Source organism: Poecilia mexicana, unplaced genomic scaffold, assembly GCF_051168715.1.
Source record: "Poecilia mexicana isolate PSO_F unplaced genomic scaffold, ASM5116871v1 scaffold_9, whole genome shotgun sequence".
Lineage (NCBI taxonomy): Eukaryota > Metazoa > Chordata > Actinopteri > Cyprinodontiformes > Poeciliidae > Poecilia > Poecilia mexicana.
This window is the reverse complement of record NW_028263378.1, coordinates 22,626,682-22,640,292: the sequence shown is the minus strand read 5'-3', so window position 1 is coordinate 22,640,292 and position 13,611 is coordinate 22,626,682. Positions and strand designations below refer to the sequence as shown.

At 41.0% G+C, this 13,611-nt stretch overlaps 1 protein-coding gene across 1 annotated transcript in view; it reads left to right on the top strand.

Moving 5' to 3' along the window:
• The window catches only part of LOC106921231 (rabphilin-3A), a 28,752-nt gene that overhangs the window by 12,460 nt on the left and 2,681 nt on the right, over positions 1-13,611 (top strand). Inside the window, exons 2-18 of the mRNA XM_014992776.2 lie at positions 2,158-2,240; positions 2,361-2,372; positions 3,934-4,059; positions 4,236-4,365; positions 4,545-4,628; positions 4,735-4,903; positions 4,993-5,037; positions 7,339-7,521; positions 9,687-9,854; positions 11,526-11,605; positions 11,746-11,820; positions 12,269-12,378; positions 12,466-12,592; positions 12,700-12,756; positions 12,876-13,030; positions 13,140-13,221; positions 13,331-13,427. Coding sequence (XP_014848262.1) covers positions 2,167-2,240; positions 2,361-2,372; positions 3,934-4,059; positions 4,236-4,365; positions 4,545-4,628; positions 4,735-4,903; positions 4,993-5,037; positions 7,339-7,521; positions 9,687-9,854; positions 11,526-11,605; positions 11,746-11,820; positions 12,269-12,378; positions 12,466-12,592; positions 12,700-12,756; positions 12,876-13,030; positions 13,140-13,221; positions 13,331-13,427 — 1,774 coding nt within the window. The 5' untranslated portion in view covers positions 2,158-2,166. The remainder of the gene's footprint in view (positions 1-2,157; positions 2,241-2,360; positions 2,373-3,933; positions 4,060-4,235; positions 4,366-4,544; positions 4,629-4,734; positions 4,904-4,992; positions 5,038-7,338; positions 7,522-9,686; positions 9,855-11,525; positions 11,606-11,745; positions 11,821-12,268; positions 12,379-12,465; positions 12,593-12,699; positions 12,757-12,875; positions 13,031-13,139; positions 13,222-13,330; positions 13,428-13,611) is intronic.

Sequence of the window (13,611 nt, the reverse complement as noted above, 5' to 3'; positions counted from 1 at the left end):
ACACCTTCAAATAAAGTGGTACCAACGTTTTGTCCATATTTTGACAATCTAGCTGTTGGTTTGAGGTGATTTCAGCTCTCCGTCCACTTTGTGCAATGCACCTCTACAAATGGCAGCAGAGTAGCCCCTTAGCATGATGCCACCTCCACCATGCTTGATCGTTTTTTGTTTTTTTTTTATTTGCAACCTTTTTATTACTTATTACATACTTCTTATGACCAGAGCCAAATTAAGGAGCATTTTTCTTGTGTCTTACAATAAAGATTTTCTCGGAAGGCATTTGCCGTAACCCATGTGGATGGCCACAGATTTCAGTAGACCTTAAAAGTGTCACCCTCTTGTTCAGTGTTGTTGTTTAACCCAACTTACTTTGAACACCGACACTGCATCTTCCAGTTTAGCAACAGTTCGAATCCCAGGGATTTCTGTGCCGCTCTTAAACATCCTGACTCATTACACTACACCTAATAGTGACAGTTTGAGTCAGATGTCAAATAGTTGGTAGTATGTGTAGTGTGTTTGAAAGCATGTTTCAGTGCTGAGAAAACAGCTACTTAATGCACAATCTACCTTTTCACATGTTGAAAGTGGCCAAGCAGCCGTTCACAACCATGTCAAATTGATTTACGCCACAATGAAAGATTGTCTTCATTGCAACATCAAAAGCCCGAGTGTATGCAAACTTTTAAACAGCACTGTATGAAGAACAGCCTCCGTACCTAAAGAAATCATTAGTTTTTTCTGTACCCGAGGCCCAACAGAGGTTTTGAGTTCATCATGTTGATCTTGTTGGAGTTTGCTGGTCCTCTTTGAGTGTCAGTATTTCCCCTCAGGGCTCTGTCAGGCTGCAGCCTCCCTCTGCACACTGTCTGCCAGAGACTTCAGGCAGGCCTTTCACGAGGGCCACTTGCGCACATGCAGCAGACTTGCCATATTTCTGTTGATGTCTTCATATCATCCTCACTCCACCGCTCTGAGATTGAATTACAGTGCTGGTGTATCAAATGCACAGGCCACTCACTGTCTCCCACTGTAATCATTATAATCATTATCACTCTGCCCAGCCGGGTTTTGCAGCTCAAATAAAACGGCTGCAGCATCACGTTTTCTCATTTTTAGCTTAAATATTCCACCAGCAATTACGCCATTATGGGTGTCCAAACATCCTCTGTCTCCAGCGCTAATGCTCAATCCCAGATCCATATTTCTCATTGAAGAAAAAAAAAAAAAAGAAATTAAATTACAGGAGCTAATAAATATAGCTGTCAGCAACAGGGCTGACTGTATAACAGTGAAATTGAGTCACTCCTACTGTGTCTCTTTCTGTCATAAGCGTGGACTTGCAGACTGGAAGCAATTCTTGGTGTTTCAATTACAGCTGCTCAATTAATTGGCCATACCACGCTAATTTGCTCAACCTTGTCTCCACAGTCCTTACGCAATGCAAATAAATTTGAAAGACTTACACCACCGTCTCCTGTATTCTTTTTCCTTCTCTGGTTACTAATGCATCGTTGAAAGCGCTGCTCTTTTCACTGCATCCACAGCAGCCTGCCTCTGTCACAGCTACCTGAACCAAGCATACATGTAAGCATACCTTGAGCTTGCTGGAAGTAGCAAGTCCAAGATAACCAGCTACTGGGTTTGTAGCTCCCCATCCCCTCTCCGTGTTTTGGCTCAAGTCCTGTATTTCTGAGGAATTAATTTGTTTAAACCAGCTTGGCAGGATGAAATGGTACTAATTAGGCAGTGAATTTGGCAAGAGGAATTGGGCATGTGCTCCCACTGAAAGCTGCAATGTCTCTCGTTCTTGATGTGCAAATTTACAGACAACAAGCAGACTTTTTTTTTTTTTCCCTGAAAGCAGCACTTGATTTGAAGTTTTTGTTGTTGTTGATTTCAGTAGTTATCTGCTGTGGTCATCATGTGCTACCTTTTATGACTCCATCGCCGTTGCCTCTGGAGCGCTGACATTGAGTAAAAAGGGCTGTTTTTATGAGAAAGCATTGAGACGATAGTTAAGCAAAAGCTAAAAAAAAAAAAAAAAAGGTCTCGAGGAGAGTATTGCTTTAATTTGAAATAGTCTCTTTACATCTTCTTCATGAGATCAGTTCTGAATGCAGAACCCATTTATCTTCCCCCCCCCCTTCTCTGCAGTCGAGCAGCATGACCGACACAGTAATGAGCGGCGGTTCGGGTCGCTGGGTGTCCAACGACCGGCAGAGGAGCATGCGTCCGAGGTGATCCTACTTTTCACAATATTTACGCCTCTGTGCCTCCTCTGAGTGGCCACATCATGTTTAACCGTGTCATGCTTTGTTTCACCTGCATCTGTTTCTGCCGTGTGGTGTGTGGCACAGTGATAAAGAGCAGTAAGTAGTCTGGTTTTTCTATGTGCTTTGCACGTTTCCATTGTGTGTGTGTGTGTGTGTGTGTGTTGGGGGGGGGGGGGCTTTTTTATAAAGCAGCTATTTTTAAATATTTCCTGTCAGGGATTGATTTATAAATAGAGCACCCTCTACACTTACTGAAACTCCTGGTCAAGATGCATTACATTATAGAATAAATTATCCTTTTTATGGAAGTTTTCTCTTAGGAATAGCTAAAGTATATTCAGTGAGCAAAATCTCCACCATAAGATAATTAGTTGTTGCAAAATCAACTAATTTACCTTTTGAAGTTTGTCAGTCTGTCTCACAGCGTATAGCATTACGAATCTGGGACTTTATAACAAAGTGGTAAACTGGGTATGTTTATATCCAAAGTTGAGATTGATTAGTTTAATTTCTTTATTTATTACATTTTGTTTTGTCTTGTCTCTTAATGTGCATTTATATCTGTTCCTAGACCTTTTAATTCCCTTTGTGTTAAACTCAACTGTATGAAAAGGCTTCTATTCGAAAGGTTTAATTGATTGTGATTGTAATTCATGTTTTTGTTTCATTTATCTTACATTACGGTAATTTCATTTATACCTGTGTCAATGAATCTTTGGATTATGCTCAGATTGTCCAACATGCATCTGCTGGGCTTCTGTCCTGCTCTTCTAGGTCACACCTTTACCGATTGCTTCTCTGCTCCACAGAGCATTCAGGGTCTGAATTTGAATTTCAGAGTGCTGCATTATGATGCAGCATTGTATATTACAGATTTTGTCCAAGGTCAAGTCACCACCGCGGCCCTGGTCAGGATCTGGTCCGTTGTTGCCCTCAAAGCCTTATAGCCTGTGGGCTCACTGGACTTCTTCAAGAAGCAGCTGAGAAATCATCTGCTTTGACAGGCAGATGTCAAAGCAGATGTCAAAAGATTTTAGCTTTTTAGTTTAATTTTAAGTTTATTTTCATTTCTATATTTGTGTCATTTCTGCTATTTTGCTATAAAGCATAATGTGGTTTTTTTTTATTATCTTGAAAGGCTTATTGTAAATAAATGTTTTCATTTTACTTTCATAACGTTGTTCATGTTCCCTTGAGTATAAATAATAATAAATGATAATTAAGAAGTCAATCAAAATGGGAAAGACCACGGAACATGTCGCACCACTACGACAGGTGTGTGTGGTAACATTCAGATTGAAGGAGGTGTTTCCAAGAAAATAGTAGACTGTCTTGAGAAATTGGTCAAAGTGTTTCCTGTATGTATTCTCCAAAACTGTGAAGTGTTATAGGAGGAGACTCTATGCTGTACTTTTACTAAAAGAAGATATTAACAACAGTTATTTAAGTTAACCAATGTGGGATTTTCCCCAATCAAGAAGTGTACTCACATTGTAGGTTTGATTTTAAAAACTATTTCAGTGTGAGTTTGTGTTCAGGGTTTTTATACACCCTTACCAGAGATGTGTGTAAGTGTGGGGGTTGCTTTGTAAATGTGTGATTTGAACTGTAAAAACCTTAAGCTGAAGTAAACTTTAGATTTTTATGTGGCCAACAGGGGGAATTGGACGATGCAGTCTGGCTCTGGTCCTGGTCCAGACCTAACAGATGAGGAGAAGGAGATTATAAACAACGTGATTGCCCGCGCTGAGAAAATGGAGGCCATGGAGCAGGAGAGAATTGGGTGAGAATTGACAAAACATGCATTTAGTGTTTTTCTTTTCTGTGCCTGTGTTTTTCTTTTAGTCGGGTGCAAAGTTGAATAAAGCCTCAAAATGAGACGAACGAGTCGCATAATTGTAAACCCGGAATAATTACCAGCGGCATTGTGAGTCAGACTTAGCTGTGTTGATGCTGCAGGCGCCTGATAAACCGCCTGGATGACATGAAGAAGACGGTGTGTGGGGACGGTGTTTCTCGCTGCCTGCTGTGTGGGGAGCAGCTGGGCTCACCTGGGGTCAGCTCCGTCGTGTGTGAGGACTGCAAAAAGGTAGCAATTGTAAAAGCATAAATGAGCCAGCAGCTCCTCTCCTGAAATGTTCCGAAGATGAAAAAAATTGCCTAAGCTTTGCAGTCTTTAAATATGCATTCTTAACAGCAATACCTGAAAAAAAAAAAAAAACAAAAAAAACAGAGTAGCTGTCATCAATGTTCCCTTCTTATGTGCAGAACATGTGCACAAAATGTGGCACGCAGTGTGGCAGTCGAACTCGCCCTGTGTGGCTGTGCAAGATCTGCAGAGAACAGCGAGAGGTGAGAGCTGGTCGACAGAAGACAAAAAAACAAAGAAACGCACTGTTGGGCATCCAATGATGCATTGATTATTTTCCCCTGAGTTTTAACAACAAGGTCTCCTCAGGTATGGAAGAGGTCCGGCGCCTGGTTCTTCAAAGGCTTTCCGAAGCAGTTCCTGCCGTCGCCCATGCCGCTGTCTAAACCGAAGGAGACGGCTCCTCAGGAGGCAGCAGAGCCTCAGAAACCAACAGTGTCTGAGCCCAGGGACGCAGCAGCTCAACCCAAACCACCAGGTACAGACCCCTTCAGGGAGCGCCTTGATTATCAAAAGATCACTTATGAGAAATGCAGTTTTTTTTTATTTTATTTTTTTATCTTTTAGGTTCCCATCAGAGTCAGGCTTCAGCCTCTGAGGAGCAAGTTTCAGGCAAGTGTTTTCTTTTCTTTGTGATACTTATATAATGCTCATATACATGCATATAATATTACTTATATGGGGATAACGTTACATGTTATCCCTGTTTACATAAAAAAAGCAAAGACCTCTTATCACCATCTGGCTAAAATGCTCAGATCCTGCTTAAGTCCCCACCTATGAAAGAGTCATCATCTGCTCTGATTGATCGACTGATTGGTCAAATATTGTGGCACTGCTTATTTTATGTTGGAGTGTGAGGAATTATCTAATAGAGAGATAAAATACAAATAATCTGCATAGTCACTGAGAGTTTTTAGAAACCTCTGATTAGTAATCCATGACTTTCTGTTTCCATGGGGCTTAAACCTGCTGTGGCACAGAAGTCCATCTGTTCTACAGACTCAAGGTTGGATTAGGTCCTATATTTATCTTGCCACCACACATTGGCAAGTGGGTGGAATAGGAGAGAAAAATCTCTAAAAATCTTAGTTTTTCCTTAAATAGCCTAAAGAAAACCTATAGTGTTTTTTCGTACGCTGTTAAGCAAAGAGAGCATGAGAAATTGCACTGGGACCGTACAATGTATTCACAACAGGGGTGTCAACAATTTTATTATTTTCGACTTTGGTAAAAAAAAAAAAAAAAAAAAAAAATCTTCTTCTTCTATTTTTAATGCTAAGCAAATGTCCTCCGGTTAAAAGATGAGCTTTCCTAGATTTTTCAGTATATGCTTATGCTGCTGGAGCGAACATTAAACTGATGGAAAATTTTGTGATTGTGCCACATTTGCACAGAATATTTGTCATTATCCTGGTGTTGGGCTGGAAACTGAAGTGAGGTCACCCTCATAATCTAACAACTAAGCTGTTGTTTGGCAGCTGGAAACCTCCATTTTCTACCTGTTTGACTTTACTGAACACACTGTTCTTGTATTACAGCTCTTTTTTTTATTTTTTATTTTAAAAAGAATGGTCTGACCTTTCTGAGTCGCATAGATTTTGAACTAAATATCAGGAAATGTAGTTAAGATTCAATAAAAAAAAAAACAATGAAGTAGTTCTCCAGTTTAGCACTCAGTGGGAAGTTGTCCAATAAAAACCAACTTCAGTTTCATAACCTACCTGCTCTCTCAAGACAAAATGTCTCACAATACTTAAAATGTGCACAGCAATACCCACTCCCACATAACTGCACATGCAAATAAGGAATATAAAACTCAAACTTCGTCAGAAACCTATGTTTCTGACGCCCTCTGAAGTTTGATTCCCTGGGCGATGAGCCATATCGCCCCCATCAAAAACCACCTGCCACCACTTCTAGATCTCCAGTTTCCTCAAACAGATGTGTTGTTTTGCAATTATAATGAACTTCAAGGTGACTGAAAATGCAGCATTGTGCTAAATTAAACAACATATAGTGTTAAAAACTGAAATGATGCTTGCTGGGTTTCACTCAAAAAGGTAAAAAAAAAAAAGCAGCTGCACAGCTTGCCACTTTTATTTTAAGATGTGCTGAGTCATTGATAGATCTCATACATTCTGAGAGAAAACACACACACGCGCGCACACACACACACACACACACACACACACACACACGCACACACACAGAGGCACAAGCAAAGTATTTCTCTGATGCAGTCTGAAACAGAGAAATTTGTTTACAGCTGTAACCTATACTGTTAAGTGCCTGTCAACCAAAATAAATCACCAATCAAATTCCCTAACAACAGCATCCTCAGTGCATTACAAACCAAAAAAGACCAACATAAGGAGTCAAGCCTTTTTTTTTTATTATCGAGTTTCAAATGGCACATTTCTTTTTGCTTTCTTTAATGCACCACCTCTGTAGTGCAGTTGTTTCTACCATTTAACCCCATCTCACAGTGCTCTGTTTCCAATAGCCCAACCTTTTTTCTGATTCCCAAAGGTGGCAGGGCCACCCACTGTTGCTGTCGACAGGGATGAAGTCTTTCAATTAGCCGGTCAGGAGTTGCATGCTGGGATATGGAGCAAGCCTCCGTGTGATGCTGCCCTTACGGGTCAAACAGCTTAATTTCATTCTCAGTGGGATCTACCTGTGTTGTGTGATATACAGCAGAAAGATGAGGGATTGTCTCGCAGGCTGCTCGTTGCCCCTGCGTGTTGTTGTGTATGTAGGTCATCCCCTTTGCAACGTAAACCCTGCGGCATTGAAATCTCCGGGAAGACGTGGCAGTTTTACAGATTGCGCTGCAGCACAGGGATGAGGTGGGGTGAATTTGCATTTTTGGGAGTCTTTCTGTTTTCACTTGTACACACTTACTTCTAGGTGCGCAGATGCAGGCCCGCGCTGGTTACCCACCTGTGGCCCCCAAACCAGCTATGCGTATGGCTGCAGGGGGGGCTGGCCCTGAAGAGGCAGGTCAGGGAAGTCCGGTAGTGATGAAGAAGATGGTTCCGGTGCACAGCTCCAGGGCGCAACCTGCTGCTTCAGCCGCATTGTCCCAGCAGGGTGAGGAACAAAGTATTTATCTGTAGAGTTACAAGAGAATGTGTATTTCTTAGAACTTTTTCTACATTTTGTTGTGTAATTTCCAAAAAGAATAATGTTTTAAATTGTGATTATATGTGAGCGATTGACAAAACTCTCCCAATAGGCAGGGGGTAGGGCTAGGTTGTAACAATATTTGCAAACCTTTTGAATGTATAACTGTGAACCTACCACGACTTGGTCATCTACCTAAACTGACAGGCGAGGCAAGAAAAGCTTTATTAGGAGAAGCAGACAAAACCCCCATGTGGCTGCAGCTGCTGAGCCCAGGTTAGAGATTTATTGACAGGACAACTATTAGTAGTACACTCCATAAATCTGGTCTTCATAGAAGAACAGCAAGACGAAAAGTGATTGTTGAAAGCAAAGTCATATGACATCTGACATACAAGCCAACTGTTGCAGGAAACTAACGCTGCACATTACCCTGAATATGGTATCTTTGGGATATACATAGGGCTGCACAATATGGCTGAAAAATGTATCACGACATCAGGGTTTTGAATCAGTCAATATTGATAACTATTGATTCATTTTTTTGATTTAAAATATACAAATTACTGGAAAGCTGATGAAGTAGCCTCTTCTGTTTCATCAACAGTTTCCTTTCAAGCCCTTCTACTCATTTTCCACACCGCTGTCTTTTATTTTTAAGCAGTAATAAGCCACGGTGGCTCAACAGGTTGTTGCTCGGTAACCAAAGAGCGAATGAGTTAATTGATGCCACCAATCTCATTTAGGGTACGTTCACACTGCAACCTGAAGTGACCCAATTCCGATTTTTTTGACGTAATGCGACCTGTATCTGATCTTTTCACGGCAGTCTGAACAGCACAGGTCGGATTCTTTTTCGAATGTGAACCATATCCGACACATATCCGATTCAAATGCGACCTAATATTCAGGTCGCATTCATCCGAACTGAACGTCACTGATTCTCAACAAATCTCACTATTCTGCGTCCTAATACGCGCAAACGAGAAGAAAAACAACAACCATGACGGACTATATGAGGATTAAGTTGTTAATATGCTGCTCCGGCTGGTCAACAACTTCAAGCTCCACCGTTGGCAACCATGTTTACTTCCGCAAACATTGAGCACTTCTTCTTTTTATGGCGGTTGGCAGAACACTGAGAACGCTGACGCTATTGCGCCCTCTACTGCGCATGCGGGACACTTTTCAGGTTGTTTGCCGGTTCACACTACAGAACACATGAACGACCCCGGCAAAAAAATCGGAATTGCCAAAAAATTGGAATTGGGTCACTTCAGGCTGCAGTGTGAACGCACCTTTAGTCGGCCATGAGAGGCTAAGCAGCTAAAGTCTTTCCTCTGCGTAAATCCCCCCAGAATGCTGTCTGTATATGGGCGGTGATATGAAGTTAAAATTTAATCACAATATTTTGTGGTATTATTGTGACAACAATAAAGGTGACAATAAGAGCTATTTATCACTTTTTTAGGTAACTGAGTAATCACAGCCCCACAAACAGAGATAGTCTTAGGACACCAGGCACACAGAGAAGTGTGGTTTATATCTCTAGAATGTGTACAATAACTTACTCATATTTTCAAATGTATAGACTTTTATTGATACACCATTATTAAGAAAATAAACAAAACAAATAGTAAAAATAACAATCCTGGCAATAAAAAAACCCCTAAAACAGATGTTTTAGGGCTTTTAAAACATCATTAATTGGATTTTATTGTGACAATGACAAATCAAAATCTTATCATGAGAAGAAATTTATCACGATAAACAATAAATGATACGACAAATGCCCACCTTTACCTGTCCAGTTCTCAATTGGAGTTCAGAAAAATGACTAAGCATTCTTTCAGATGTGCTTTCTGTTGATATTGATCACCTGTCTATCACTATATATATATTGTTATTGATTTGCTATTGAGCAGAGAGGCATACGGCCAGCCCTAGCATCATGCTACGGAGACAGCATTGGCAGGGAAGCTGGTAGGAACTGATGTGGAGACGGTTTGACTTGAATTCAGGGCAATCCTGAAGTTTGTGTTTATAACTTGCCAAACTGTGGGGGTTTTGAATACTTTTGCAATGCGCCAGTCGCTGACTTGCTTTAGCTGTAGTGTCATTTCCCTTAATAGGTCCCGTGGCAGGAGATGTAGGTGGCTACGCCTCGGAGCAGAGAGCACCTCCTGCTGTAAGAGAGGACAGGAGGCAGCCGGCTGCCTACAGCACGCCCCCTCCACGACAGCAGCCTCCCCCGGCTGATGAGGAGGAGGAGGCCAACGACTACGACTCTGATGAAGCCAGTGAGTGCACCATCTGCGCCTCATTTCGTACAGCGTGGTGGCAGATGTGTTCAGTTTAGGTTAATTTTCTGTACAGATGACATGTGGGCTTTGCTACAGGTGAATAGGAAATATTTTTATTTATTTATTTTTACTGTAGCTGTAAAGAAGATGTCGTGTGCTGATCTTCTTTTGCTGGCATTATTTCCACGTTCATTGTGAACATCTGTCTTTAAATAATACATTTAATTTTCCTCCTAGTGAACAAATGGGAAATCACAACACAACATGTCGTCATGATATCAAAGAACTAAAGCCAAGGAGAATAATAACAACAACAGCTAAATCAGCAGTGATTCATAAATTATTCAGATATTTTCCATAAGCTCTATTTTAAGGAAAGAGAATGGTGCTAAGCCATCAATGGCTTTAGCCCGAAGCCATGAAAAGACTCCATTCTCTCTCTCTCAGGGGAGTTCTGTTTAATTTATTTTTATTTAGGTCCTGGTCTTTGGAACTGTGCAAATAATTTTGAATTCAACAGGGCTATCGGCTTATAAATCCCCTGAAGCTGGATCCTTTCCCTGGTGTAAAGAGGGAAGATGGCAGAAATAGCAATATTTTTATGGACCTAATCTCTGAGGGAACGGGATGGTTTGAATAGTTGGGTCCCAGGGTTCTGACAGGTTTCTGCAGTTCTCGTAAATATTGGACATAGAAATGTTTTGGTTAAAAAAGCGCAATAAAAGTAATACACATGATTTGGAGTAACAAAAGATGAATTTGCTGGTATTACAACAATCTAATATGTTCATATCTCACAGTTATGTTCTTTTCTAACAGAAGTTTAACAAATAGTTAATCATGGTTGGTATGTTGGGTTTTTGCCTGAGTCTTTGATGAGTCGGTCACTTGGCACCAACAATATCATTTGGATCACTATGACATTTTGTCCAAACAAAGTGGCACACATTACTGTGAAGAACATGGATGATTTCTGTTATTTTCTTATAAAATATAAACTGGGCTTCATACAGTTCTTCAAAGCCTGAAAACAGGACATATGATGACATAATATGATGGCAAAGTGAGAATTTGTCAAAGATCGGAATTATAATACTCAGCAATGCACACTTTCTTTTAATATAAAAGCATTTTCAAAAAACTCACTAATGTTTACCATACTCACTCTGTTGTGGACATAGTAAACAATGCAGTACGTTTAAACGCGTAAGCGTTTCAATTCTTAAATGTGAATTTAAGCATTTTTCCACACTTAACATCTGACACGAGCCACCTCAAGTCCTGCAGAGTTGCAACCAGATAACACAAGCTTGATTCCCTCCTCCAAGTCTCCAGCTCTCTGACAAGAAATAAAAACTCCTCCAAATAAAACCTGTGTGGGCAGCATAGGAATCTCTTATATGACTATATACCTTTTTTTTTTTTCTACTGCGAATCATCTTCTATAGGGGGTGGAGAAAACCCTGTAACTTATCAGGAATTATGAAGTGAAGATTAAAACTGGGTTAGATTTAGTTTTCGTCTTTATTGGTTTATCTTCCCCTTTAATCCACCAGATGAAACCTGTTATTTACACAGGAATGTCTATATTTATACTTTTAACCACTTGTGTGCAGACTTGCTGTCTCCTTCTTGTTTGATGCTATGTGCGGTCTGGGTCTCTTTCAGCAACTCTGGGCTCTCTTGAGTTTGGCCTCCTCTACGATCAGGAAAGCAACAGCCTCCAATGTAGCATCCTCAAAGGAAAGGTACGGTTGGCCTCGTTCTCGTGCACAAAGGGGCAATTTCAGTCAAGTGGTTTATGCTGAAAAGCTCCTGAATGGCACTTTAGCTTAATTGCTCTCTACGATTTGTGATCTGGTGAGCGAAATGCTTCGTTTCTCCTCAGGGCCTGAAGCCCATGGACTCTAATGGGCTCGCAGATCCTTATGTGAAGCTTCATCTGCTTCCTGGGGCTAGTAAGGTAAACGCATCAACTCGAGGCTTTCCCAGACATTCAAGGGCCCTATAAATCCTGGGAAGTCTGGAAAAGTCTGGAATTTGATTAAAGTATTAAGTGTTTGTATTCTCCTCCGATCCGTCCACTTTTGTACAAGTATCTACAGTTTAGCATTAAGCTTTTAAGTTTTAAACAACTGGTAATTTAAGTAGAGAAATATAGAAATTTATCAAGAAAATTATGTAGGAGTTCTGTTTTTCTTTTAAAATTTAGAACCTTAATTTCCTGTTGTTCCTTAATTACACTAAATGGGGGCGGATTTTAGACCTTTTTGCTCTGACAGGACCTATCTATGGTGGCTCAAGCCTGACACCTTGTGGTGGTTTGGGTGTAACAAAACTAAACCTGCAATGTAGATAATCGCTTCAAGAAAGTGTTAATTGCTTTTCTCAATCTACCTGCCATCCATCAGTCCAACAAGCTGCGTACGAAGACCCTGAGAAACACTCGCAACCCTGTGTGGAATGAAACGCTCACCTACCACGGCCTGACCGACGAGGACATGCAACGTAAAACCCTCAGGTGAATTTCTGCTCCCACACAGACACACTTGGGCCCACCGAGCAGCAACCTTCTGCATTAATTTACACGCTTCATCGATTTTCCCAGGCTCTCTGTCTGCGATGAAGACAAGTTTGGGCACAATGAGTTTATTGGCGAGACCCGGGTAGCGCTGAAGAAGTTGAAGATGAATCAGAAGAAGAACTTCAACGTCTGCCTAGAGAGGGTTGTGCCTGTGAGTTGAGCCAAATTTTAAAAGGAAAGACAAAAAGAAAGCTAAAGATTTCCTCTGCTTGTTTGAATCTTTTATCTGGCCTGTCATGATCTTGTTTTTCGACACAGACGAAGAGAACTGCGACTGCCGGAGGAGCAAGAGGGATTGCGCTCTACGAAGATGAGGCAAGGATTGTTCTGAAGCATGTCTAAACATGACCGAATCCCTCAGGAGTTTATGCAGATGTTAATATTCAGTCCTGCTCAACTATGTTCCCCCCACGTCTCCCCATGCTGTGTCTCAGCCAGGGAAGGAGGGCACGGATGCAGAGGAGCGCGGTCGTATTCTGATGTCCCTCATGTACAGCACCCAGCTGAATCGCCTCATCGTGGGGGTTGTACGCTGCGTTCACTTGGCTGCCATGGATGCTAATGGATACTCTGATCCATATGTCAAAATGTAGGTTGAGGCGGTGAAAAAAAATATATGTATATATATTTCTGCACTCTAATTAAACGACTCCAGTAAAGGCATAAATTACTTTGTGCACTATGTGTGTAATTTGCAGATGCCTGAAACCTGACATGGGGAAAAAGGGCAAGTGCAAAACACAAATCAAGAAGAGGACTTTAAACCCAGAGTTTAACGAGGTTAGAAAGCAAGAAAATTAAACGATCTTTTTCATCAAGTGAGTCAATTCATGCCTATTTGTAAAATGTTAAGAACTTTTTTTTTTTTTATGTTTCGATCATATTTTAGGAATTCAGCTTCGACATCAAACACAGTGAACTGGCCAAGAAGACATTAGACATCTCTGTGTGGGATTATGACATTGGGAAGTCCAACGATTACATAGGTGAATATCTGATCTACTTTGAAGGAAAAGTATTCGCACCCCCCTGAATTTCTGCACATTTTTCCTTGTTACAAACACCAGCTTCAATTGTGGCTTTCACTGTATGATTAGGGTTGATGTGCTGCTGGAAGGTGAACACCCAATCCCAGTTTTTGCAAATCTCTAAGCAAGTGTTCTGCACAGA